Source organism: Manihot esculenta, chromosome 3, assembly GCF_001659605.2.
Source record: "Manihot esculenta cultivar AM560-2 chromosome 3, M.esculenta_v8, whole genome shotgun sequence".
In the NCBI taxonomy this organism is placed as follows: domain Eukaryota; kingdom Viridiplantae; phylum Streptophyta; class Magnoliopsida; order Malpighiales; family Euphorbiaceae; genus Manihot; species Manihot esculenta.
Genome location: NC_035163.2, coordinates 27,125,721 through 27,153,513, shown reverse-complemented (window position 1 = coordinate 27,153,513; position 27,793 = coordinate 27,125,721). Strand labels below are relative to the sequence as shown.

Sequence of the window (27,793 nt, the reverse complement as noted above, 5' to 3'; positions counted from 1 at the left end):
AAAAGTCATGTGTCAATTTCTGTGGTTGGCTTTTATTCAAATTTTATTGATTCGGTTGTTTTCGAATGTAATATTCAATGAAAGCTTACTAGTTATTATGAGTTTTCGGAATCGCAATGACGACACCAGTCATAGAACCTTATTCGAGGTTTATCTCATAAAAGCTCTCTTCCGTAGTTTTGTTCGGAAAACTTTAATGATTTATACTTAAGTGATGAAAAAGAAGGGAACATATTTTTGCTAAATTATCTTATGTAAGGATTTGATTTTTAATGATTGTAAATCTTTGTTAGATTTTAGAACTCTGTTAGATGAATTCGTCGTAATGCTATTGTAACTGCTTATACTTTGACTAGAGAATTTATCAGGTATAATCGTCTCTCTATTTGGAATGATATCCCTATTTGTTTGATAAAATTTTATTAATACAATTAATAGTTTTATTTAAAAAAAAAACATAAAATCCATAATTGTATTACTCTTTGACAGTTCACTCAACAGTTTTGATTAAATTGAACTTAATTAGATTGAATTTAAATAATGAATCATCAAGATATTTTCAACCCTTTTAATTAGATTAAACCTGAACTAAATTTGGACGATTAGATATTTTAGAGAAATCATACTATTTTTTCTTAATAGTGAAATATATTTATATCGTAATTATTATAAAAATATTTTAAAAAAATCATACTATTTTTTTAATAGTAAAATATATTTATACTATAATTATTATAAAACTATTCAACCTATTATGTTCGTCTAATATAAAATAGTGTTCGTCTAATATTATTAATATACTAAATTTTACTATAAATACTTAAAACATATTGTGATAAAACATATAATTTTACACTGTCACCACTGCTATCCATTACTACTGTTGGAGTTTTGTAAATTTTATTTTTCTAAGAATATAGATTCTTAAATAAAATTTAATAGTGTATATTAATAATATATAATAATAAATAATAAAATTTTTAATTTCCTTTTTGTTACAAAATTTGTACTTATAATTATTTTGAATTTAAAATTTTAAAAAAATATATTTTAACTTCAAGTAAATTTATAAAAAAAAATTAATTTATAAAATAATATTTTACAATAATAATATAAAAAAATTTAATATAAAAAAATAAAGTGAGTGAATTATAAAAAATATAACTTTACTATTACCCGTTATTATCTATTAAAAAATTAACGACTGTTAAAATAATTAGTATGATTTTATTAAAAAAATAATATTGTGGAATCGAGCCTTGATCATCATATCAACCAACATTTTAGTGATTGAAAATGATGACTGCAGCATCACGAGTATGAGTTCAATCATAACTCCAAGCCCAAGGCCTTGTTTCTTGTCCCGACTACTTAGAAAAATTTAGCAACTCTTTGTTTGTGTGTGTATATAGAAGATCAAAACAATGTCCAAGCAACTGAGCCCATCCTCAAAATGAAAAGTAGAATCACCAAAACTATCTTAGATTCAGGACAAATGAAGAAACTGAAAAGCAAAATGGACATTGGAGATCTCTCCCACAGAAAATTAAGCTACATTCTCAATCCAAGACTTCTATATCACAGCAAATATTTACTCTGTGTGCCATGTAATGTTAGGGAAAGAAAGAAGACGAAGGAATACAGATGCTTCAAAGCTAGATTATCACACAACTCATTTTCCCACAGTACATGATGGATCGGTAGGACTCTGTAGTCTGTCTAATGTAATAACAGTGATTCATGCAGTCTCCTGAGATGAACATCAACAATGGGTATTTGATTACATGAACTGGAACCACATCATCTGTTCATGTGCCCTAGGAAACACATTCTAAACCCAGAAAGAATTTATACAGTGCAAGGATTTTTTTTTTTCTTGAAGTTGTATGACAAATATCATGGGAAAAGCTAAAATAATGCATTAGAAATTAGGGTGCGAAAATATAAAAGCAGCAACCATAAAAAAAAAACAGTAAAATCTCTATTTCTCTGTATTCTTTTTGATTATGTTGTTCTTATTGCACAGATCTTCTACAAATTTCTATTGCCAATGGCAGAGAAACCACTTGCCAGTTGCAACTACACAACAACAAGCCAAACAAAAAGGATTATCTCAGTGAAACAGAAGCATCTAAAGCAGAGGAATTTGTTTTGTTATCAGATCAAACTAGATAAAGCCCATCTGCATTTTTGTTTTCATTTTATCCCAGAGCACTTGTAGAGTATCCATAAATTATAGACAAATCTAAATGAACATCATGGTCATAAACTGCTGAGGAGAAAACAGTACAAGAACATCAAGTTATTTACTTCATAAAAGATAAAAAAAGACATCAGTAAAGGAGATGATCATTGTTAACCTAATAAATATGGGTAAATGACTTGAGCCAGTGAAAAGAAAATTTGTTCCTAGAGTATCAGGAGGTTAGGGCAAGGCATAACTGCAGATTCTTGATGGAAAATAGGAAGAAGTCACCTCTTTGTGTGGCATAATTTGTGAACAAAACTTTGCATTTGCTTTGATGGTGTGCCCAGAAAAAGAGAGGGGTTATGCTCATAAGCACTTCTACAATAGAAATTTCTTATTTTATTGACAAAAATAGGATACCCTAAAAGAAAACAGCACAAACAACAAAAAGAAAGATCAGAAGTCATCCAGAAAAAAGCTGAAGGCATGGGCAAGACAAACTAAACTCATCTCATATCACCATTCACTTAAATTGATCTGAAAAGGATAACCCAGATCTTTCTAAAAATTAAGCTTATGTTCATGCATATGGGAAATCAATATAGGAATATTAAATTAAGACGCAAAATCTAGAAATGTAATAATAGCACAAAGCTGATGTCAATTTTAACTAGTTTGTACCCAAATTGTTAATTTCCACGACATCTTGTAATAACTTCACAACCTCTGCTGTAAGGATTAGCCTCTCCAGCATGACAATCATAGTAAGATGCACCAGGTTTTGCACATGGAACCATGTCCCTCTTCAGTGTCTCATAGCTTATGTATTTCTTCTGCATCATAAGGACTCTCTTGCTGATCTCCGACTCCATCTCCGGTTCTTCAAGGCAGTCTCCAATCTTCTTGGTGCAACCCCTCCTCACCATGGCATCAATCTCACTCTTTTCAAACGAATTGAGGCCTGAAACTGAAACCCCATCACAAAATTTCAAATGGGTGTAAAGCAAAAACAGTGCTAGAAGGTAAAATGTGGGTTTGGACATTTTCCTAGGTTGGCTAGAACGGTTCTTGTCGCCTGTTCTCGAGTTGTTATGGAGGTGGAGAACCGAGCCTGTGGTGGTTGGGAAGGTCATAGATGGGACAAGATGGGCAAACAGTTCCCAAGTGTGAAATTTGTCTGGTTAACACCAGAGAATTTACTCTATTTTCTGAGGTGCAGCACTCTGAAATCAATGATCACAAAATAGCAACTTTCTCTCCATTTCTTGTATAAATAAATTTTCTTGGGATTTGGAGTGAAACAAAGGTAAAATTTTTCATCATTTTTAATATTCTGAAGGACCAAAACACTTCTCTGTCACTTGATCTTGGGATTATGACCTAATTAAGCTTGAATTGTTTCATTTAATTAAGATTTGAAATCTTAATTATTACAACCACAAGTTAATTACAGTAATATTTATTTTTTTTATATGTCATTTTAAATTCGATAATCGTGTATAGCATCTAAAATAATGTAATTGTAATGAGTACAGAAATTTGAATATGTTTAATAAAAATTCAAAATAGTAAGTTATCTTTAAAAAAAAAAAAGAAAAACTACAATTTCCTCACCAATTCTGCCCTCCCACTTTTGGCATAATTACAAGAATAGCACTATTTTAATTTTAAAATATTAAAATCCCTTGCCTTTTACAAATATTTTGCCCATCCCATGAATTTATCCCTATTTTTTATTTTATAATAAAATTCAGAAACATAAAATAAAAAAATCTCTTCCAGATATAATAAATAAATTAAACAAAAATAAAATAAAATAAAATAAAATAAATAATATTTAAAATGGAGTAGGGGGATGATTTTAATAGGGAAATAAATGAGGAAGGGGTCGGACAGAATCTGACCTAATGGTACCATCTGGCTATTTCTGTAATAAATGACAAGAACAGTGGCATTTAAAATACTAACTTCAAAATACAATTTTAAATTATTCTTGAAATTACTGTATTTAGCCTATAAGCAAATATCAATTAATCCACCAACCCAAAAAGGTAGGAGAAAAATAAAATGGCTAGATTTCAAGAAATTCACGTTTACTCATGAAATAAGAGAGAAAATTATTTTTATTTTTCTTTCTAATGAAAACTTAGCCTATATATGAAAAAGAAAAAAAGAAAAAATAAAATCGAATTATATCCCACCAAATTGTATAATGGTTGTTTAGAAACACTTGAACTGGAAGCATTAATGCAACCTCACCAAACTTTTTGAGTTGAATTGGTTCCTTACGCATTAAGTAAAATAAAACTAAATAAAATAATAATAATAAATTTATATATTATTATAATTTTAAAAAATAATAATAACTTTAAGTTAATAAAAATTATGAAATTCCGAAAATAATTAAAAAAAAAAAGCAGCAGAAACTTGTGTTTAGTGTCAGCTAAAACTGTGCCTTTCAAGGGCTGGCTCCAGGCTCCATTTTAAGTTCTTAACACAGTCTTAGCCATGGCTGTGAACATCATCATTGCAAATGATTGAGGATTGACAAAACAGCAAATACAAAAGAAAACGTTAAGGTGGAAACATTTCCGAAGCTATTCCTTTGTCATTATACCATGTTTGTTCAAAATTTGACTTATTTGTGGCATCCAGGTTCTCAGTTCACATCACAATTTCAACTACAGATTATACTTCACCGGAAACAACCTCGCAAGACCGGAAACAACCTCGCAAGCTTCTATTGCCGATGCCGCTACCAGGGGCGGAAGGAAGGTACGGCAAAGGAGGCATGTGCCATACTGACAACCGGAAAATACTTTGAATTGAGGATGAAGGTGCCACAGCGGCGCAGCCGCAATGGTAGCGCTTTGCTCCTGGCTCCGTCACACTGCCGCTGCACTTGCTTCGTTCGGGCAGAAACAAGAGAAAACCAACATCTGAATTACTTAGCTTTTCAACTTCACAAGACAGCAGAAGAAACTATCATTGCTTACCATTCATCGTTGAAAAGGAATAATCTGCATCTTTTTTTATAAAAAAGTTCTCATTATTTGAAACTATTGTGTATGTAATTTACAATTATTTAATTAAAATATAATTTATAAATTTTGCTATTATAATTATTTGGAATTACCAATTTCTTTTGATTGAAAACAATTTTCTAATTCAAATTAAAAATAATTTTATATTTCTAAAATCAAATTAAACTATTATGTTTTGTTTTTTTTAATATAACTTGAATTTAATTTTTATTTTAAACAATTAAAGTCTTATTTTATGATATAATAGTTTAATAATAGTAAAAATAAGTAAAAAAAAATCTTTAGAGTCTAAATTATAAATAATTTTATTAACCTAAACTAAATCAAGTATTAAAATCATTAACCGAAATTGACAGGCATTTCATGTAGCTGTGGAAGAGGTCAATCCGCAGCTTATTTTAGAGCTAAACCAGTATCATTCTGAACCATTAGAAGAACAAGAACCAAAGCAGATGCTGGCAGTCGGTGCAAACAAATCCATCTCTTCTTCTCAGCTGTTCCCAGCAGCATGCCCTGCTCTCTCAACTGTCCATCTGGTTTCTACGAATCTTCCCCATAAAGCTTGCACCGCTTTATTTGGATGAGCTTTAATGGTTTTTGACAGCTTCTCATAAGTCTCCCTCTCATATTCGGCATATATACCCTGCATACAAACATCTCCTTATTCTATTGAATCAATTATCATAACTTTTTCTTTTGGGGCTCATTGGGCTCCAACTGGGAATGAGTATAATAACATTATAGTATAAGCCATAATAGTAACTTTTCCTTCCTTGTTAATATGATGCACAGACGAAGGCGTCAAGACAAACCTGAAGACCAAGAACTTGATAGAGTTCTCTCACTTTTGCAACACAGGCTGGGTCTGCTTTCCCATAATTTTCCTGGAAAGAGTAGTTTTTGGTACCAGTTCAATGCCTGTTATGGAAGATCAAAACGCAAGTGTGCAACAATGAAGTATCATACTTACATATAACAATTTCTTTTGTTCCTCATTAGCAAGTTCCAGTGCTTTCACAACAAACCAAGTGCACTTGCAATCTTCAATATCTGTTCCAACCTGAAATACCCAAGTTCACAAGTCTCCAATTAGCTAACAAGAGGAGTAATAGATATAAAGCAGGGGAAATGTATAGACAATAAATCCCATAAACTTACCTTACCAGTGGCTTTGGGGTCTCCAAAGCAATCTTGATAATCATCCTACAATGTAAATAGGCACATTACTAGCTCAGATGTATAGATCAGACAATTTTGACAATTTATTAAGAAAATACTGATGTATGCTTAGGCATTGCAATTCTGCAAATTAAAGAGAATCTTTTTGCGTAGTGAATAACCTGTATTTGAAAATAGATTGTAATTTCAACGAGGATCTTCTTCACTTCAACATGGTTCTCAACATTCTCACCTGCCATAACCAATGCACACGCAACCTGGGCATATACAGTGAAAATAAAGAAAATGTCAATGCTATGCAAGCAGTGAATCTTAAAAGCAAGCACAGGTGAAAAGTAAGATTGTTGTTTGCTGATGGAGGACATCTAAACATTATAGATGACTGAGATGCTGGAATTCAATGCTTCACATAGAGACTTGGGAGGGGCGAGAGGAAAAGGGTAGTTCTCTTTAGTGACAGCATTCCCCTCCCACATAATGCATCCACAATAATGAAGGTTCATACAACAGTTTTACACGCAAAGAAATTAGCTAGCTTACTTGAGATCAAATTTAGTTTAGCATTACTATGAAAACATCTTTTGCTGAGAGTAATGCAATAATAAATATAATTAACATGAGAAACATAGTTAAGAATGCATACACAATGGAATTGCCACTCACTGGAAGGTAAATTGAATAATATGCACCTTTGTACTCAACAATTCGGTGGTAACTGTAGGAAAAACACAACAAAAAAAACTGTTCAATACAAGGTAAATAAAGACGAGCATTATATGTTATCACTTACAGTGACAATGAATAGTTTGATAGATCTTTTGCTCCTGTATGGGTGGTAATTAAATCTATCATTTCTCCAGAGACTGACTGGAATTCCACCTATGTAAATATGAACACATTAAAAGTTGATCCTTGAATTTTGATGATAAAGAAGGGAAGAAATGTTCCTGCCACATTGGTTTCAGAAAGATTATACTACCTCACCAAATAACTCCAGCAGATCCACATAATAAGGCTTCTCCCTGAAATACATCTTCAGAATTCGATGGACGTGATTGAAGAGAAGTATTCCATCATTTATGGCTATAAAACCAACCTATAATAAAGAAACGATGACACACAGAGAATTCATCAGCTGTTTTGCTAATCCACAAACCAGTTATAAACACTAAATAGGGAAAAACAATGAAAATTTCCATTTTTAAATGATGAAAAAAAATGAATTCATTCAAACCTTTGGTAGCCTGAACCAGCAAGGTTTACCACGGCGTGTCTGAGAGTTATCCATGATGTCATCAAGAACCACTGCACATGCTTGAAGCTGGAATATTCAGCAATCAGCATCTAAATGAGTTACATTTAGCACATTAAGAAAAGTAAAATTCTGCCTAGTGGTAAAGCTGGCTCAACCAAATGCATGTGGCCTGCAAAAACATACCCATTCAATGCACCAACCAAGCACACAAGCAAGAAGAATTTCATCATCAACTAGTTCTTTTCCTTCCTTGAGTGACTTGTAGCAATCAACAACAGCCAGTCCTCGGTATAGCTTTCCTGTAAATAATACCATCACAAAAAGATTTTAAATTAAGATTGAGAAGAAAATTGAATATCCACTTGACTTTATAAATTTAGCTTATGGCTGATGCGATAGAAGCTCAAGGATGCAACATTCAAATTCCCACCTGTAGGTACATTATAGTCCAACATCTGCAGCAAACGACCAAATTCATATAATTAGGACCCACTAGTATTATATAGAGCCACATACTTCGAACAGAGCTTTGGAAACTCACAGAATTACCAAAATACGGAGGATGTTAAATTTGGATCAGGACTAACTCACTAAAAAAAAGCTAGTTGAAGGGGAGGAGTACTTAAAACCCTTCCATTACCTCTATCCCAAACCGACATGGGATTCAACAGAAAACACAAAATCATATATATTAAAGTGCATCTGCAGGTGCAGGCACAACCTAAACCCCAAAAAGTAAAGTTCAATATGGCAAAAAATAATGCAAGGAAGATTCAAGTTTTATTCCCACAGTGGTTTGAGACAGATGAGTGATTCAAAACCATATGATGGATGAACACAGATAATAGCAAGATGTTAAAGGCTAAATAAGCACTTGGCCATTGAGCTAATAAATTAGCAGTTGCGTGTTCACCTTATAGTGTAAAAAGTTGGGGTTCAAACATAGGAGGAAGTTGGGATAAGGAGAGACTTAGCCCCCCAAAGGCTGGTAAAAATCTTAAAATGCCTGTGGCATGAGCAGAGAGAGGAGGGGTAATGAGAATTGAGGAGTCACGTTGTCGTAACTTGTAAAAGAAAATACATTATACTCTCCTCTCATGATTTTTGTCCATTTTAATTTTTTATAAATGTTAGAGAAATTTTTTTATTAACTTTTCAATATACCCATTTTAATATAAAAATAAAAATAAAAACATTAAATTTTATTAAAATAATAAAATCATTATTAATAACATATAGTTTGAATTAAATATTAAGAAATAATTTAAATTCTCATTTATAAAAAAATTACAAAAAATTGTGTTAAAAATAGATAAAATTAATTAGAAATATAATGGTAACTTTATATATTAATCATAATGTAAATAAAAGAGAGTGAACAATATTTTAGAATAACATAAAAAAAATTGTATTCAAATTATTGGATGAAGTAACAAATTTCACTCCGTCACAAAAAAATTCATTTTACTCTTAAAATTTCCATTTCATTAATTTCACAAATCAATTAAAATGGAAAAAAACTAGTAAATTCAAAGAACCCCAATCCCAAAATCAGCACCACATACTCTAGGATTAAAAATGGCTTACTTGTAGAAAATAATTTATATTTAAAAAATATATTTATAAAAAATATTTTTATGAAAAATATTGTTCAACAAAATAAATTATTTTTTATTAAAAAATAAAATATATTAACAAATTTATATATAGAAAATTTAAAATAATTTTATTTAAAAGGACTAACTTTTCCTTTCAACAGTAAAATATTTTTTTCTGGATTAAATTTTTTTAGTATCCTAAATATTATAAAAATATAAAAAATATTTTTATTGAAAATATTTTCAGCGAAAGAAGCAGAGGCCAAAAAGTATATTTTTTTTCTTCATTTACCAAACTATCGCAGGATTCAACCAACCACCCTTAAGTCCATTTCAAGTCAAAGTGTCATAATTACCCAAAACAAGCCAAACAAACATTGCCATTAAAGTTTCCGAATCAAATTTGGCAGGCGGGCATCGCCCTTCTACAAGTGAATCTGAGGTCCACCGTTGCTAAGAACAGTACTCAAGGCGTCAAATAGCACATGTAATCAAGTGTTCTTAACTTGTCATAGTATCAGCAACAGAAATCTTAAAAGAGTAGAAACAAGACGAAGTTGAAAGAAACCAAAAACACAGATTCAGCAATTAATACCCAAAAAAGATAAACAAAAAGAGCAGCAGTGAGAAGAGAGAAAATTACCCGATCGACCCATTGGTGAGATTCATCAGTGAATTCAAAAGCAGGGTCATTTAGCAGCTGAGATTTGAGAAGTGAATAAACTTCCAAGAACTTGGATTTGGCATCGCTCATTTTTTGTTCTGTATTCTTCTCCTTTGGATTTTGTGTGAAACTGTGGAACTTTACTGGCTCATATCCAATATTTTAAACCGTAAATGATTCTGTGCACATGGGTCTACTGTGAGCAAAAATTATCAGCTATTGGATCTTCTAATTGATTTTGAAAAAATGGATAATATGCGTCTATTTTTTAAATGCATATCCAGATCTCCGCATTGCAGCCTTAGGTTTGCGATACCAATGCGCTCCCCAGTTTTGACCCTTTAAAAAAAAAAGATTGAAACTTGAGCTCTTTTTTTTTTTTTTTTAAATAGTTTTACTAGATCTATATGAATTATGTATTAAATTAATTATTAATTTCAATAATAATTAAAAACTCTTAAAAAATAGCTCTAATATTAATATTAATGTACTAAAAATCCATTAGCAATATTCCCTGTTTATTTACTTTTGTAAACATATTTTAATTCTATTAATTTTTAATTTGTCTCCAAAAATTTAGTTTAACTTTTTTATTATATAAATCAATTTATATAAGTTGTTTCAAATTACACAGTTCATTGCTTTTTTTTTTAGAAAAAAAAAAAAGAAAATATTTGTCCAAGAGTGAATTGAATATTCACTCTTGAGGGTTACACCATGAACGTACCATTGAAACCCAACCATCTAAAATCTAAGGAAACCAATTTAGAATTTGTAGCAGCAGAGTAGAATGACCACATAGCCTGCAATGAATCTGTATTGCAATTGTTTTATGTAAAAATTTGATGTACATGTATTGAAAATATGTATTACAGTGTAAAAAATCATATTCAGGATATGGGGTAATCTTGAGGACAGATGGACTGGCTGCTACCTTTAGGAAGCAAGCAGTTCCCCCCCCCCACCCCACCCCATCATTTTCCTCACATATACACCATCACAGATATGGTGTTATGGTTACTGGTGAGCTCCACTGTACAAGCAAAGCACTCGCTCAAGTAACCTTATAAATACACAACTCAAAGAAGAGAAATAGGGAATCATGTAAATACATGAGAATCACACAGAGCAATAAAAGCAGAATAAGGGGGGGGGGGGGGGGGAAAGATCCTAATAAAAGCTTCAGCTTTCCATTTTCAGCTTGATGTTTATCTCTCCAGTTCTTGTTTGCAAAGTGGGCAACAAGATATAATTCTGAGCCAATGATCTACACACTTGAGGTGAAACATATGTGAACATGGCAACTGCCTTACTTCTTCCTTGTCCTTGTACTTGGCTAGGCAAATACAGCATTCCTGTCAATGTCATTTCAACCATATTAAGGGGAAAAAGATTCATTGATACTCCTTGATTCTATACTAATAAGCAAACTTGTTAGTTACTTGTACTCAACAAACTAGTACTTACAGGATCTTCACTTGCAAGGGTTGAGTTGCAATCAACACCATTGCCAGTCTCCAAATTGGTGTCGACTGCTTTATATTTCCAGCTTGGTAGGCTAGAGATTTGATCATCGGATGCCCCTCTTTCAGCAGACCCCATATGCATGTTGTATCCAAGGACACTGCTAATGAGTGGCACACAACAGCATAGCAGCAGAAACAGTAGGAATGGAAATGAGTAGCTCAGAGCATTCCAAGCAAGCAGAGAGATGCAGAGAACATGGAGTTTTGGAGCCCGGTGGAAAGATCCAAAGCGGGAATCAAAGACCCAAACGTTACCCATTACAAACCATATTGCGAAAAATAGCTCCAGAGATGTCCGACATTTGTTCATCAGATGTGAGCACCTGAATAAACTATAAACAAATCAATGGACAAACATACAAGTTCACAAGTAATTTATTATTCTCTCGGTTGAATGAAAAGAAAAAAACTCAATGGACAAACATACAAGTTCACAAGTAATTTATTATTCTCTCGGTTGAATGAAAAGAAAAAAAACTTTTTAACATGCTGAACACAAAAGAAATACAACTTTCTACCCAATACGTGCTTCGAATTCTATCCATGATTTAATAGCATTAATGCTACTTATGTGCCTTGAATTAAGATATTTTTTTATGGATTCGATTTATGACTTACCGAATTAATATTTTGTGAGGTTTGTGGTGCTAAAGGACATGGGGCGACCTTTCCTAACTATTAAGCCATATTTTCACTTCTTTTCGTGATTATGTTGCATAATTTTTAGACTATCTTATCATTTTCTATGGCTTGCTGAACCCCAAGGCAGCAACAACACTAATCCATTATTTTAAACATATATGTATTTTTAAACTATATTTTGTTATTATGCTAAAATCCTGAATTTTAACATAGAAATTTAGCCCCATAAGATAAATACCTTTCTAACAAAATAAGTACACAGAGTAAGTTAGAAGTGTACAATACCTGGAGTCGTCACCGCCCCTCTGCTCCTCTAAATCAGAAAGGCCAAAACTTTCTCCTTGAGTCACATGAACTTGGCGGTAGCGCCCATAAAGTAGCAGCAGGCTAAGGAGACAGCCAATATCATAACCAACAATCCATATTCTCATAGGCCAAACAGGTTTCTCACCCTTGGAAATTGCCAAAGTGAATGTGGTCATACTTATTTGAACAATCAACGCTATAAATTCCAGCATCATCCAAGTGCTAGAATTGAAAGGATTAGACCCAAGATTGGATCTTGAACCATTCTGGTAGTGAAATACTCTTCTCAAGAAGGTGAACCACCTTGCTCTTGAAATCCTCATTGCCATTCTTATCAAGAAAGTAGAAGAGGGAGTACGAGACGGTCTGTTTCTGGTGATCACAGGCTCATGATCCTCCCCTACTGCAGAATTTGCTGAAAATGAAACTGCGGTACCCGAATTACACAACGAGTCTGGTGGAGAGAAATAGCGGGTATTCATTTGAGAGTATTGAAGGTAAAAATTTTAGGATTTGAGCGTTAAACTGCTCAAATATGGAAAGAAAACTGGTTTGATGAAGACGTACAAGTTTTGGCTATTAAGCTACAGCATGATCTTATACGAGTGTTAGACGGAATTAACAGGAAACGGAATACCAGCATGAATTCTGTGTGACTAGTTGGTAACTCACGATTATTGTATTGGGAATCAAAGAACGGATTGAAAATAGATTATAGTTGAAAGCTTTAGCTGATCATGAGAATTCAGTGAGGCAAAAATGCAAATACCAACAGGGCTGAGTGGTGGGACCAAATACTTGAACACCAAAGTGCTATCCAATGAAAATTTCAACCTTCAAGCGTAAATCAAAGGCAGTTCTTCAATTGAAGAACACCACTTAATCTGCACCAGCTGCAAAAACCCACAAAATCAAGATTCAAAGAATTGAAGAACTGAAAAAGTGTATAAGTAAATAAGCCTGAATACAACAAAAGATGCCTTTACACTAAAAAGCTTTGACTCGACAAGGAACTGGAATCAAAGCTCCCCAAAGCACACACAAAACATGAAAAACTCAAGTGGGTATTTAAGCAAGAACCTGAATAAGCAGCAGAAGCAGAGAAGAGGTGTAAGTAGAAAGATTGTGAAATAAAGAAAGAGAAGCAGACTGGGGGTTGGAAGAATATGACAGGCAGGTGAAGTTTGGGTTTCAGATGGTGACCAAGAACTCAACTGCAAAAGCCAGAAGAGCTTTGCTTTGATTCCAAGGGAAAACGCAAGTTCGGAGAGAAGCTAGCTAACCGTTGGCCTAACTTCCCTCTGGTATATTGTTTGTTTAGTAAGCAAAGCTGAGATGGAGAGAGCAAACAGCAACTGCTGCTTCAACTACAAATCTTTCTTTCTCTCTGACACACAAAATGGGAGTAAAAGAAGATTTATTGTTTATAAGATTTTAAAGTTACGTTAATGTCACTTTGGACCTTAATTGGATAAGAGGCAAAGAGAGACATTACTGCTAATCGATATTTAATTAAGCAATAATTTTGAAATATAAAAACGGAGATTTGAATTATGGCGGGTACAGTGATGGTGGGATGGTGATTCCATGGTGGGAGGTTGGCCACCTAATCCAACAAAGCAACCATCTCTTCTGTTGCCATTAGATTATGTTAATAAGGGAAGCCATATGGGCCATTGGCTGTAGGTGTTGCTTGTTATTTATTTACTTGCTTTGCACTATGGACACTTCTTCTCCCTTTGTGTGGGGAACCCTCCATATATTGTAGGACCCCTCTAAACTTTGTCCCACTCTATGATGCTTGTGCAAATTATCCAAGTCAATGTCCAAATAACGTGACCCATTTATTTAATATTATTATTAAAAAAATTATTTTTTTATTTCTTAAGATATCATGTAATTAACGAATTCTTCTTTCTATTTATTAAAATCTATATTTTTATTCTTCAAATTTAATTCTGAAATTTTAATAAAAATACTAAAAATAACCGAATTGACTGTTTAAACCCTAACACTTTAATCTCTAAAATTTAATTTCTAAAAATTTATAAACTTTTCTCTCAAAAAATTATAAAAAAAAAAAAGTTTTCATCCTTAACATATTACACAATTAATATATTTGTCCTTTTATTTTTTAAATTCATCGCTTTATTCTCTAAAATTTAATTTCTTTAAAATTTAAGGAAAAAAATTTCAAATGCAATCTCTATAAATAAATAAAAATTTTAATAAATTTAAGATAATTCAGCAAAACATAATAAAAATTAAATATATAAAATTTTAATTATTAAAAATAAAAAGTTAAAATTTAATAAAAATTATTTTTGTAATGCTATTCGCTATCGATTCTGCTCGCCATTTAAAAAATTCATTAAAATATTTCTGACATTCTAAAAAAATATATTAATTAGTCTTTCAGTTAATTTTAGTTGTTAAATATTATTAAAAAAAATCTAAAATAACTCTTATATGGAAGGACTAATTAGTAAACTTTTTAATAATTTAAGAGATCAATTAATAATTTTTTTCAAACTATAAGAACTAAATAATAAAATTTTTAGTGATAAAATTAATAAAGAAACTAGTTAGTAAATTTTTTAAAATATCAGAAATATTTTAATATATTTTTTAAAATTGAGAGATTAAGTAGCGAGTTTTTCTATATTATAGAAACTAAATAGTAATTTTTTCATTTTATTATTGATGATGATATTTTTGGATTTATATTTATTATTTTTCTTTTAACCGAGTGAAAATTTCATAAATTTTTTACGAAGAGAATTTTGATTTATTTTGGCAAAATTAAATATTAAGGATAAATGTGTTAGATTCTAAAAATAAAAGGATAAATATGTTATTATGCTATATTTCATAGATTAAAAAATAATTTATTATTATTATTATTAATATTATTATTATTATTATAGTATGATCAATTTTGGTCTTCTGATTATGATTTGTATTATAAATGTAAAGGGGTCATGTTAAAGTGCCTAATTTTTGAAGGGAGGGGGAGATCCATTCTCAATAAAATAATAACTCGACTTATATAATTATATTATAACTCATAAATTTTTTATTGAAAATATTTAGGTTGTTTACCAATGAATTAATTAATTTCTATATATGTGCATAACAATTTTATCTTCATGTAATCAATTTTTAAATAGTTTCACTATGAATAAACATAACATATACATTTAAAAAAATTAAAATATAATATTAAAAACATATTAAATTCACAGCTCGATTTATTCTTGATATTTTGAGATGCCGAAAATTAAAATTTTATAGCATGAGTCTTGAAAAGATTATGTGTCATTTTTTTTATCCCTTTTTTCTCATTTTTTAGTGACGCGTAACCGTCACCCTGTTATAATACAACATGTTTCTGTCACTCGGATTCATATATATATACGTAACAGCATGTCCCTTTTTATCAGACGACCATTTAATTTCCTCCGACGCGCATGCTGATAAGATTGTGAGGTGGCTAGTTCTACTCTTCTAGTTCTCATCTCATCAACAGACTAGACTATCCTCTTAGAAGATTCGAGCATATAGTCAATCCGATCTATTTTAATTACGAGTTGGACTTAAAAAATAAAATATTAAAAGATCTTTCATCATGGGTGGTATTATAGGTAATTAATTTCTTAAATTCTCTCAATCCAACATAAAAAGTTCGGCGATCATCAATACTCACTTAAAAAATAAAATATTAAAGGATTTTTCATTGTGTGTGGCATCATGATTGCATCAGTAATTTCTAAACTTAAAAAGCTTATAAGGATTTTGCTTAACACATTAGTTCAAGTAAGATGATGGTTTGACGTATTACTTTAGGTTAAACACATGTGGTGATGAAATTGTAGAGTTTTAAACAAGCAAGAGAGGAGATTAGAGGGTGATTGCTATAATTATATAAATATTATTTTTCTATATAATAGCTTGTCAACATCTAATTAAATTAGGTTATATAAATTGGAATTAATTAAAATAGCCCACCATTAATTGCTCACTTTCAATTTGGTTTTGCCTAATTTCTTTTTCTAGATTGGTGCATAGTTGCAAATGTCTTCTAGAGTTCAAAGGTGGGCTGGACTAAATGTTTTCCCTTTGAAAAAATAATAAGGTTGAATATTCAACACCCGTTGTGCATTATTTTCTTAGAGCTATAATTTAAATGTTTCTCATTCTCTCTATATTAACAAAAGGAAAATACAATTTAATGGTATTATGCAAAAAAAATATTACTCCATTGCTTAATATTTAAAAATATATTAAAATATTTTTAAAGTTTAAAAATTTATTAATTAATGTTTTTGTTAATTTTAATCTTTGTATTATAAAAAATTTTATTAGTTAAGTGTTTATTTTAATTTTTTTTCAATTTTTAATGAATAAAATTAATAAAAAAATATTACATAAACTAAATTAATCATTAATGTGATAACTGATTTAGCGAGTATAAATTCCAAATTCTAAATTAAAAAATGTAAATCACATTGCTAAGATTGAAAAATGAAATTATAAAAAAATATATATTGACTTGTATTTTTCTAGAAAAAATAACAAAGTTTTTTAACTTTTTAAGTTTCCTTAATTGACTAGGATTTGACCATTCCATTGCAACGTGTCTATAAACATTTACTCTGGCAAGGAAAGAAGACAAATTTTCACATACAATAATTAATTAAAAAATCTAGAGAATGTGACTCATAGATACGTGAATGCGTGGACCAATGAGTAAAAGAAACGTGTAATTGAAGGGGCCAAGAAGAGAATGGTCACATGTAGTAAGATAGTTACGTATCAAAATAATTTGCCACACCCCACATATATATTCAATTGATAAAAAAAAAATATTTTTTTTTGTCACACACCAATCTTTTTTGTCACACACCAATCTGAATAAGATAAAAAATCATATAAGCAGTTGCTAATACTTACATTGAAGAATCAATTCTAACGATTAGTGCAGTTCTCCACCATTTTTGCGAGCATTCTTCTGCAGTTTCATTTTTATTTGATAACCTTCACGTTCAACCATTGCCACCAACCATGAAGGCTTTCTTTTCCTAAAACCAATGTATCCTATTGCTATTCCAAATGGAAGCCCACATCCATATCCCATCAATACAACTTTGTATCCAAACCCATTTTCAAGCTCTGAATCTTTTTCCTGTGGGGAGCTTGATGGTATTACTACAGCTTGTCCTTTACCATCATTGCAGAGTTTTGAAAGCGGAAATCCACATGATCCAGAGTTGCCCTGGAAAGAATCATTCTTGAATGTGTGAAATTGCTTTCCTTGAGGTATTGGTCCTTCAAGTTGGTTATGTGACAGGTTCAAAACTTGAAGAAATGTCAAGCCTGCCAATTGATTAGGAATTCTCCCAGTAAGCATATTTGAAGAGAGGCCCAAACCTTCCAAATTGCTCAAATCTTCCAGTGATGGTTGGATATAACCCGTAAAAAAATTGTGAGAAAGATTGAGCAAATGGACTGATTTAAGCTTCCCAATAAACTTAGGAATTTTACCAGTGAAGTTATTGTATGAAAATCAATCACTGTAAGCGTGTTCTGGATTTGCTCCAATTCTCTCTCCACCCCTTTATATATCACCCTTACAGAATAATAAAGTCGCTCTTGCATGTATTCAAAATGAGGATCAGAATACATCATTGCTTTGAAACTATTGAAACACTCACTCGGTAAATGTCCCCTCAAATTATTGTCCGAAAGGTCGAAAATCCTCAACTTAGGGAAGAAAAAATTGGAAGCAGGACTCTGAACAAAACCGTGGAGTTTATTGGATCGCAGAACAAGAATTTGCAACTCTGGAAGACTTCCCAAAAAGTTGGGGAAAGCATCCTCTATCATGTTGTTTCCAAGGTCTAGCAGTTCCAATTTTCCACAATTTACTATAGATCGTGGTATCTTTCCTTTCAGTGCATTGCCATTGAAGCTTATAAACTTTAAGCTACATTCCACAGAAAAATTTGTGGGGATATGACCTTGGAAATTGTTCCCACTTAGTTCCAACAATGAAAGGTTGCTACTAAAGTTTCCCAAGCATTGAGGAAGGGCTCCAATTAAATTATTATGAGAAAAAGCAAGAAACTTTAGGATTTTTAGATCACATACCCAAGAAGGGATTTCCCCTGCCAAATTTGTTTTTTGAGAAATCAAGATTGATAAGACTTGTAAATTTAGGACCTGATTGGAATTGATTTACAAGACCGGTGAACAGATTCCGTGAGAGCAGCAGATATTTCAATGAAGGCATAGCAAATAGGGAGGATGGGATCAATCCAGATAATTGATTTTCAGAGAGGTCAAGAATTGAAAGCTTATTTAGGAAGCCATAGGAAGATGGGATGTTGCCTATTAAGTTGCCTTCTGCAATCATGATCTCTGTTAGGCGACTACAGTTGCTCAAATCTTCAGGAAGACCACCACTAATAATACCATTGAAAGACAAATATAGAGAATTCAAGTTCTTGAGATTGCCAAAGCCTAAAGGAATGCTACCCTGAAGAGTATTATTTCCAAGGTATAAAGTAACAATTCTTTCAAGATTTGTTAGACTCCGGGGCAAAGTACCAACCAGCAGATTACTGCAATTCCCAATGGATTCCGGAATAGCTCCAGAAAACCGATTCACAGGAAGTGCAAAATGAGAAAGCTTATGCAATAGGTTAAAGGAAAATGGGATAGAACCTGTTAGGTTGCATTCCACACAGAAAAGCTCCGTTAAGCTACTCCAGTTGCCCAAATCTGGTGGAAGGCCTCCAGCATATTCATTATATGACAAAACGAGGGTACCCAATTTCCTGAGGTTTCCAAATCCTATGGGGATGCTTCCCTCGATACTGTTATTACTGACATCTAAATAAACAAGGCTTTCAAGATTGGTTAGGCTCTTCGGCCGAGACCCAACCAGCTGGTTATCATTCAAAAAAAGCATTTGCAATTGGCTGCAATTTCCGATGGAATCAGGAATGGCACCAGATAACCGATTGCCTTGTAGCCATAGTTCGATAACTTGAGTCAAGTTATTGATATGCCTAGACATTGAGCCACTTAATTTGTTACCATCCAAATATACATATTCTAAAGTGGGAATCTGAAACAAGGAGTCAGGAATCTTACCCGACAGTGAATTAGAGTATAAACTCAAAACCCATAAAGCTTTCAGGTGCTTGAAGTGTTCAGGTATTTCTCCTGTAAAGCCATTGGAGGGAGGAGGGAAGAGGGAAGGTACGGCAAGGGGCACGTGCCGTACCGGCGATCGAAAAATCCTGTGAAGGGGATGAAGATGCTGCTGCGGTGGTGCTGGTGGTGTCCAAAGAGAAGCTACTGGCTCCGCACGGACTCAATAAGAGTACAATTGCCCAACTGTGATGGTACCTCACCAGATAAACTATTATTGCTCAAGTCGAGGGTATGCAAGAGGCTTAAATGCCCAATTTCTGGTCCCAGTTTACCAGAAATCACAAAACGCGATAGGTTATTTGAAAAGAATATATATATAGTTTTTGTAAATTTAAAAAAAAATAAAATTATGATATTTGTATTTTTATTTATAATTTTATAAAAATAATTTATTTTTTTAAAGTAATTACTTTATAAAAATTATTTAATTAATAAAACTAGTGATATTTTCAAAAGTATAACATATATAGATGATAATATATTTTTAAATAATAGAATATATTTTTAATGCATAATAATATCGTTAATATAATATAAATTTACTATATTAATTTGTAAAAAATGTATTTATATATCTACAAATTTATTTTTTATTAATTTAACATATTTTCAATAAAATATTTATTTTGTAAAATAAATATCACTTTACGTGGAAGCATAATATAAAATATAAAATTTATGTAAAGTTTAATTTATTTTTATAACTAAATAAATTTACTTAATAATCGAAACTCTGTGTAATCGAATAAAGTGAAACTAATTTTTATAAAACTCATACTCATTTATTAAAATATTTTATAAGTTTGAGTTCGAATTCGACTCAAAAATTAAATACTATAATCGAGTTCGACTCGTAAAAAATTCGTTTAAATTAATAACGAGTTTAATTAAAATTCGAACTCAAAAATTCAATTAAAAAACTCATTTAAACTAATAACGAGTTTAATTCAAGTTTAAACTCGAAAACTTGATTAAAAGGTTGATTAACAAAATTTAATTAATTTAAATTTTTAAATATTAAAATTTTAAATTAAAAAATCCAAAATAAATTTTAATAAAATTAAATATAATTTAATTAAAATCTACGTAACCAAAATCTTAATTTAAAATACTATATAAAGTAAATTTTACCCTCCATAACTATAAATTTTCAATATGAGATAAGATATATTATGTCAATAACTTTCAATATTTCACATGTGAAATAACCCATTCTGATTTTAGAAAAGTGGATCTATGATTTAGTGGTCAATAAAAAATGTTTCTTTAAAAATTTTAGATTAGGTTTCATTGACAACAAATGATTAAATTTTTTTTATTATTTAGATTTTAATATTTAAATGTTTATTTTTTTATTATTTAAGTTTTAATATTTAAATATTTATTTATTTATTTATAATATCAAATAATATTTATAAATATTATTAATTTTAATTAAATTTATATATTTTTATTATTAGTATCGATAGATATTTTTATATAAAATTTATTAATATATTATTATTAATTATTTATATGCTATCATTTCATTATTTATATATCATTATTTATTTTTATTTAAATATATAATTTATATTAAATGATTTTATCATATAAAAAATACTATACATATAATATAAATATAAAATATTATATAAAATAAATATATTAATATAAATATAACCAATTTAAATTATATAATTATATATATATATAGTATTCAAATTTTTAAAATTAAGTGAATAATATTAAATAGAAAAATAATCATACAAATACATATATAAACATACAAAAGTAATAATAACAACAGTTTATCATAATTTAAAAAGAGTGTTTACACGTATAATAAAAAATAAATATATAAATTAATAATATAATTAAGGAATAAAAATATAAAAATTAACTATATATAATAAATAAATAAATTAAGTGGTAAGATGTGTAATCGAATCGAGCTGACTGTTCACAAGTCTCTTAACGAGTCCATTCACGAGCCACTTATCGAGTCCATTCATGAATTTCTTAATGAGTCTGTTCAGGAACCCTCTAAATGAGTCAGCTCATAAACCTTAATGAGTCGAATGCTACAGAACTCAAGTTCGGTAAGCTCGAGTTCGGCTCGTTTAGAAATCGAATCGAGCCCGATCGAGATTTTATCGAGTTGAATCTCGAATAACTCATAAATAACTTATTCGTTTACGGCTCGAATTCCCATTAAATACATACTTTTTTTAACACATTAGAATTAAATGTTTTTTTTAAAGCAAAATTAATTATTGTATTAATAAAATTTCATCAAATAAATATGGAATATAATCAAAGTATGAGTAGATAGAGTAGCATTGCGATGAATCCATTTAATAGAAATATCAATTCTATAGTCTAATAAATATTTACAATCATTTAAAATCAAACCTTGCATAAGATAATTTGACAAAAATGCTCCTCAAGTGTCTGTCTAAACTCTTACATAAGATAATTTAGCAAATATACTCCTTCTTTCTCATCTCTCAAATATAAATTATTAAAGTCTCCCGAACAAAGCCACGGAAGAGAGCTTTTAAGAGATAAAACTCGAATAAGGTTCCAAGACTGACGTCGTCGTTGCGATTCTAGAAACCCATAATAACCAGTAAACCTCCATTGAACATTATCTTCCGAAACAACCGAATTAATAAAATTTGAAGAAAATACAATCTCAAAAACAGACACATGACTCTTCTACATTAATGAAAAGTCTCGTCCCAATCCTTGTCTATTGACTGAGAAGCAACCATCAAAATGTAAAATATTATGAAAAAATTCCATACGAGAACTAAGAGTTTTTATTTCCATCAAAAATAAAATGTTCGGCTTATAACTAGTAACTAAATCCTTCAATGCATTAACTGTGTTGGAATTGCCGAGGGATATGGAAAGGGTTTTCATTACCTTGTATCTCCTTCCAAACGAGCAGGAATCGATTATACAACCAAGGGTCCCTATTTACTATATTTTCAAAATTAATATTATTAAAAAATTAAAATAAATATCTTTTTACTTCTAATTCCATAATAGATACCCCTCTAAAGGATGCCATAAATATGCCAAAGAGATTTCATATTATAAAAATTAATTGGATTGTATGTGAGAAACATCCCCACCATACATAAATCATAAGTGACGATCAGAATATCTTTGGAACTCTTAATAGGAACTACCTCTTCTTATTCATCGATAGTCAATTGACATAGATCGTCTTTCATAGGAAAGGGAAAAGAATAAATTAGGTTTATAAAAGAAAAATGTGAGAGTATCGAGGTACAAAAGGAGCACCAAGGAAAATTTAGAATTAAATGTTTAAATAGCATTTAATATTTATTCCAATTAAGAAAAATAAATAATTTTTTATATTTAAAATTATAAAAATAATATACTTATTATTTAAAAAATATTTTATTATATCATGTTTGGATTTACAAGCAAAAATTCATAATTTCATTTGATTAAAAAAAATCAATTTGACTTACGTTTATCCAAGAAACAGTGTGTATAAAGGGGAAGCAGCAATACAACAGCAAGAAAGGTTTCAAAAAAAGTTAATAATATTTCTTGATAATCCGATTACGAGATTAGCTGCTTGATAAAAAATATCGCCAGCTAATAAATTGATGATCTCACAATTATCGACGTAATGAAAATATACTGGATTATGTCTGATAACAGTAACTTTATACTTTAACTCGTTAGATCCAGTAAAGAGCGAGTTTAGATGATAATCCAAGAGTTTAAGGTAGGGCAGTGCAATTGGTCAGTTCGATTAAAAATCAAACCGAATTGAAAATAAAATTTTAAAAATATTAAAAATTAAATTAAATTGATTATTAAGATATAATCGAACTGAATCAAATCGATAAAATCGATTCAGTTCAATTATATCAAAATCAAAATTTACAAATTTAACACATTTGGACTTGAGTTCCTAGCTGGATTGGGCAAGGGAAGAGAAAGAGATTGAGCTTGGGCTGTTGGCTTGGTTGGATAAGAGTTAGTACAATAATATATAATAAAATCGATTTGTTAGGTTAATCAATTATTTAATACGTTTAAATCGAAACGAACTAAAAATTAAAAAATATTAATTGAATTAAATTGAATATTCTAATTAATACTGAATTGAAATCCATCAATTTGATTCAATTTCTTAATTTGAACGGAAATATGGTCTTCCGTAATTTTTTTTTTTTAACCGATGAAATCTATTTCTCATATAACTTACTTTTCGCTTAGCATACTTTTCTCAGGCTTTGTATTACCATGATAGTTCAAAACTTATTTTTGGCAAATTATTCTATAATATCAAATTTTATAACAAATTCCACTATAATTCATTTTACATTAAAATTATTGTAAATATGATATTTGCAGGATAAAATTACATATTTGAAATATAAATTATTTAAGTATATTTTATTTAAATATAATAAATAAATATATATCAAATTGAATTAATTGAATTAAATATATTAATTATACATAATTTTAACAAATAAAATTATAAATTATTATTATTTTCAGTATAAATTAATTTAATTTTGTCTTTTAGTTTTAAAATCAATATGCATATATTTTTTACTTTTCTATATTATAAATTTACTAAATTAAAAGTAAAATTCACTTAATTTTTCATGAGAAATTATTAAAATATCTTAAAAAATATTTAATATTTTTATATTAAAATATGTTAAAATTAAAACTTATATTCTTAAATTTTTAAATATAATATTTTATATTTTAATTTTTTCATATTTAAAAAATATTATTATCAAATATAAAGATCGAATTATTGACTTTTAAAAATAAAAAGAATATATTATTTTAAACTTAATTTAGGGATTAATAAGTAATTTAGCCTAATTTTTAATAATAACGGTATTCTCCACACGGTTTAGCGTTCTCGGGTCTCATTGACGTTTCGGAACTGGGATCCATAAGTTGGATGGCCCGAACCCAACCGGATCAATACCCATTGTTGAACCGAATCCGGTTCTCGTTTATCTTCCCATCTTTTCTTCGTCTAATTGTTTCTTTTATTTCTCTCTTCCTTTCGCGATATCGAAGAACTCAACCAACGGTATTCCCTAATTTCTTTGATTTATCATCTCGATGTTTGATGTGCATAATAATATCTTTCTTTCTGTTGGTTTCTAATAGAAAATTTTGAATTAGGTTTGCTGTGATTGCGGTATTTAAGACCTAATAATGTTTTAGGGTTTTATTTTGAAGGTCGGTGTTTGAATTTTATATGTACGCATTCTGTTTTTGTAGGTAATCGGAGAATAGTTTGAGAGATGACGACGGCAGCTCGACCCACATGGGCACCTGCAAAAGGTGGTAATGAACAAGGTGGTACTCGAATTTTTGGTCCTTCTCAGAAGTACTCGTCCAGAGATCTTGCCTCTCATACGAACCTAAAGCCTAGGTGGGTTCTCAATCTCCTGAAACTCAACGTCGACAATCTTTGTCAAATTGCTTATGCGTGCTTGCATTTGGGGTGTCGTATCATATATCTTCTCTTTTTGTGCCTTCCTTTTATACACTGAAAATGTGAACGAACGTCAATAATTGCAATATCAAAGTTTATTTGGTGTTTCAAGTTATTGTGAATAGTAAGGCTTTGTTTGGAACAATTCATTTTGCAAGAAAGAATTCAAATGAATTCCTATATAATCATTAGATCTTTGAAGTGATTTTTAAAAAAAGTTAAAAAAGAATAGAAATAATCAAATGAATCAAGTTCTTGATTTCAAACAAGGGTAAATGATATTTGAAGATCGATATACTAATCTTCTTGTTATGGAATACAATTAGTGGGCTGTGAAGTTAAGAAGAGAAGTAGAGGTAGGGAGAAGTCAATTTGCCTGTGTATTTGTCTGTGCGAGAGAGGGGTTTTATGATGTTACTTATATTGTTGGGGGATTGATCTGTGTTGGTGGGTTGGCTTTGGGTTTGATTATTGATTTTGTTTCTGGACATAAAAATTTTGTGTAATATGTGTTATGATTGAATTGAACCAACGGTCGCCTATGCATCCAATTGGTAAATATCACCTAAGGAATTTGTGTCTTATTTGTATTTTTTCAAATTTTCTAATGCATTTCGACATCCTTGTTTTGCACATTTGTGCTTCTGTTTATAATATCAAGTGTGAATTTATTTGCTTGCACCTGTGAATGATAGAAAGGAGGGGCAAGACACCCAGGATGAATTGCAGAAGAGGAATCTCCGTGAGGAGCTTGATGATCGAGAAAGGAGGCATTTTTCATCGAAGGATAAGTCTTATAATGGTAAAGTATTCAATTAGTGCAACTCTTGTATGGTGTTCTTAATTCACCTGTACTTTTGGTAGCTGCTATAGGGTTTGCTAATTTTGCTTTCTTTTGAATTTTGTGGATGGCAGATGATAGAGACCGTAGAAAGAATAATCAACTTTTCTTGGAAGGTGATACTAGCTCTCTCTATTTATATATGATATCAAAGTGATGAGTTTTCCAATCACTTCACTAACTGCACAAGCTGTTATAGGGACAAGGAGGGATACTGAAGACCGCATTATTCCACGCAGTGTGGATGCTGATGATTCTGATGTGGAAGTTAACAATGATGATGAAAGGTTATTCTTCTTGGCTGATATATACATCCAGACTTTCATTCTTGAAATTGGTCAACTTTGTTCTCTTGTTAATAGTTTCTAGTGCCTACTCCATTATACTTCTATATATTAGTATTACTACTTTCTCCCATTTTCTTAGTTCTATGTACCTATTCTGTTTTATTAATTTCCTATTACAAGAATATCAATCCAAGGTCCAAACCTTACTGCTATATCTAAACTGGAAAAGGACCTTTCTTGGGTGTCGTAGCTTTAAATATAGCTTATTGTGTGTAAAACAGAGCGCAGTGTGCATTATCTTACAATAATTTTGGTCATTAGTGTTGATTAGATAGAATTCCAAGAACTTTAATCTGCAATTTTGTTACTTATTCATTAGTAGCGTATCTTTCAGGTGGTAGAAAAAATGTTACACCTTTTGTTACCTTTTAGTATCCATTTGGACCATCTATAACTAATAAGATATAGATGTTATTGTTTAAACTATATATCCGAATTTCGTTAGATTATTTTCCTAATTGTTCAGTGTGCTACTCATGATTTTACATCTGTTCTAGTGATGTTATCATCTGATCATGTTGGCATGACATGTTCTCATTTATTCTTTTTCCTGTAGTGATGATGACGACGATGATGATGATGAGGATGACACTGAAGCTCTCATGGCTGAGCTTGAAAGAATAAAGAAGGAAAGAGCAGAGGAGCAGTTGCGGCAGGTAAACTTAATTTCATGCAGGGATTTTTTACATTGGTACAGTGTGTTTCTAGACGTTCTATAAACATCAGGTTGTTATTCAAAATTCCTAAGTTGGCACCATTAAGGTCATTGGAATTTTTTGTTTTTGGGTTGTAACTAATAAATAGATCTATTAGTTGCACAAATTGTGGTAATCAGCCAGTTGTGCTTGGGTTACTTTCCAATTACTAACATTCATGTTTTTGCAGGAACAACAACGGGCTGCTGAAGAGCTTAAAGTGAAGGAAGAGCAGCTTCTTCGAGGAAATCCACTCTTAAACAATCCAACGTCTTTTAATGTGAAAAGGAGGTTTGTAACTCTTAAGATCTGAGTAAATGTTTTATATTGTTAATATTTTTAGTGCATTTGAGTGCAATATACCCAATTCCTCATATTTAATGGCTTTATTGGCTCAGGTGGGATGACGATGTGGTTTTCAAGAACCAGGCTCGAGGTGAAACCAAGACCCCTAAGCGCTTCATCAACGATACTATAAGAAATGACTTCCATAGAAAATTCCTTCAGAAATACATGAAATAATTTAGTTGATGTTTTAAAAGTCACCAAGAAGTTGAAAGATAATTCTGGATCTGAGTCATTGTATGTATGTGATTAACAATCATCTCTGCAGGTTTGAATTTGATGTACCATTTTCCAGAAAATTTGGGATTGTTTTTTATGCTGATTTCTATGTACGCTTGTGAAATATATAGACTGGTGTAAGCAACTTTTATTTTGATCTCTATTGTTCTTTCCATTTGATTGATATCCTCAAAGCATTGGTTTCTCTTGCTTCTTTCCA

The 27,793-nt window shown here is 30.6% G+C and overlaps 5 protein-coding genes and 1 pseudogene across 10 annotated transcripts; 1 reads left to right on the top strand and 5 right to left on the bottom strand.

Moving 5' to 3' along the window:
• Positions 1-2,676: 2,676 nt before the first annotated feature.
• LOC110610830 (protein RALF-like 24) lies at positions 2,677-3,561 on the bottom strand. The gene has a single exon (XM_021750906.2). The coding sequence runs from the start codon at positions 3,319-3,321 to the stop codon at positions 2,878-2,880; it is 444 nt and encodes a 147-aa protein (XP_021606598.1). The 5' UTR covers positions 3,322-3,561; the 3' UTR covers positions 2,677-2,877.
• Positions 3,562-5,512: 1,951 nt separating this feature from the next.
• Positions 5,513-10,219, bottom strand: LOC110610597 (farnesyl pyrophosphate synthase). 4 transcript variants are annotated; one of them, XM_021750586.2, is made up of 12 exons: positions 9,908-10,219; positions 8,097-8,121; positions 7,850-7,965; positions 7,646-7,732; positions 7,391-7,507; positions 7,202-7,290; positions 7,075-7,126; positions 6,573-6,668; positions 6,391-6,435; positions 6,203-6,292; positions 6,045-6,116; positions 5,513-5,875 (listed from the first exon to the last, which is right to left on the bottom strand). In XM_021750586.2, exons 1-12 carry the CDS (start codon positions 10,016-10,018, stop codon positions 5,723-5,725), a joined length of 1,053 nt encoding a protein of 350 aa, XP_021606278.1. In that variant the 5' UTR covers positions 10,019-10,219; the 3' UTR covers positions 5,513-5,722. The 4 variants fall into 4 exon arrangements, with proteins under 4 accessions (XP_021606278.1, XP_021606279.1, XP_021606280.1 ...); XM_021750587.2 differs by lacking the exon at positions 8,097-8,121; XM_021750588.2 differs by lacking the exons at positions 8,097-8,121; positions 9,908-10,219 and having other exon boundaries at positions 7,646-7,716; positions 7,850-7,971.
• Positions 10,220-10,716: 497 nt separating this feature from the next.
• LOC110610580 (E3 ubiquitin-protein ligase At4g11680) lies at positions 10,717-14,067 on the bottom strand. 3 transcript variants are annotated; one of them, XM_021750559.2, is made up of 4 exons: positions 13,483-14,067; positions 12,382-13,295; positions 11,396-11,786; positions 10,717-11,283 (listed from the first exon to the last, which is right to left on the bottom strand). In XM_021750559.2, the coding sequence occupies exons 2-4, from the start codon at positions 12,882-12,884 to the stop codon at positions 11,137-11,139; spliced, it is 1,041 nt and encodes a 346-aa protein (XP_021606251.1). In that variant the 5' UTR covers positions 12,885-13,295; positions 13,483-14,067; the 3' UTR covers positions 10,717-11,136. The 3 variants fall into 3 exon arrangements, with proteins under 3 accessions (XP_021606251.1, XP_021606253.1, XP_021606255.1); XM_021750561.2 differs by having other exon boundaries at positions 13,389-13,972; XM_021750563.2 differs by having other exon boundaries at positions 11,396-11,777; positions 12,382-13,937.
• A 2,807-nt stretch (positions 14,068-16,874) lies between these two features.
• Positions 16,875-19,895, bottom strand: LOC110610837 (annotated as a pseudogene).
• Positions 17,378-17,812, bottom strand: LOC110611651 (receptor-like protein 9DC3). Its single transcript, XM_021752038.1, has one exon. The coding sequence runs from the start codon at positions 17,810-17,812 to the stop codon at positions 17,378-17,380; it is 435 nt and encodes a 144-aa protein (XP_021607730.1).
• A 4,665-nt stretch (positions 19,896-24,560) lies between the features above and the next one.
• Positions 24,561-27,757, top strand: LOC110610531 (protein CWC15 homolog). The gene is made up of 8 exons (XM_021750492.2): positions 24,561-24,715; positions 24,910-25,063; positions 25,822-25,928; positions 26,042-26,083; positions 26,167-26,254; positions 26,871-26,970; positions 27,200-27,300; positions 27,408-27,757. Exons 2-8 carry the CDS (start codon positions 24,933-24,935, stop codon positions 27,529-27,531), a joined length of 693 nt encoding a protein of 230 aa, XP_021606184.1. The 5' UTR covers positions 24,561-24,715; positions 24,910-24,932; the 3' UTR covers positions 27,532-27,757.
• The last annotated feature ends 36 nt before the right edge of the window (positions 27,758-27,793 follow it).

Excerpts from the sequence above, each read along its gene's own strand:
- LOC110610830 (XM_021750906.2), bottom strand. The coding sequence starts at position 3,321 with ATGACCTTCCCAACCACCACAGGCTCGGTTCTCCACCTCCATAACAAC.
- LOC110610597 (XM_021750586.2), bottom strand. The coding sequence starts at position 10,018 with ATGAGCGATGCCAAATCCAAGTTCTTGGAAGTTTATTCACTTCTCAAA. Across the intron at positions 6,669-7,074 it reads ATTATTCAATTTACCTTCCA|GTTGCGTGTGCATTGGTTAT; the intron begins GTGAGTGGCAAT and ends GTATATGCCCAG. Across the intron at positions 6,117-6,202 it reads AACAAAAGAAATTGTTATAT|GAAAATTATGGGAAAGCAGA; the intron begins GTAAGTATGATA and ends TACTCTTTCCAG.
- LOC110610580 (XM_021750559.2), bottom strand. The coding sequence starts at position 12,884 with ATGAATACCCGCTATTTCTCTCCACCAGACTCGTTGTGTAATTCGGGT. Across the intron at positions 11,787-12,381 it reads AGGGGCGGTGACGACTCCAG|TTTATTCAGGTGCTCACATC; the intron begins GTATTGTACACT and ends ATTTGTTTATAG. Across the intron at positions 11,284-11,395 it reads CCCTTGCAAGTGAAGATCCT|GAATGCTGTATTTGCCTAGC; the intron begins GTAAGTACTAGT and ends TGACATTGACAG.
- LOC110611651 (XM_021752038.1), bottom strand. The coding sequence starts at position 17,812 with ATGCTTACTGGGAGAATTCCTAATCAATTGGCAGGCTTGACATTTCTT.
- LOC110610531 (XM_021750492.2), top strand. The coding sequence starts at position 24,933 with ATGACGACGGCAGCTCGACCCACATGGGCACCTGCAAAAGGTGGTAAT. Across the intron at positions 26,084-26,166 it reads TAATCAACTTTTCTTGGAAG|GGACAAGGAGGGATACTGAA; the intron begins GTGATACTAGCT and ends AAGCTGTTATAG. Across the intron at positions 26,255-26,870 it reads GTTAACAATGATGATGAAAG|TGATGATGACGACGATGATG; the intron begins GTTATTCTTCTT and ends TTTTTCCTGTAG.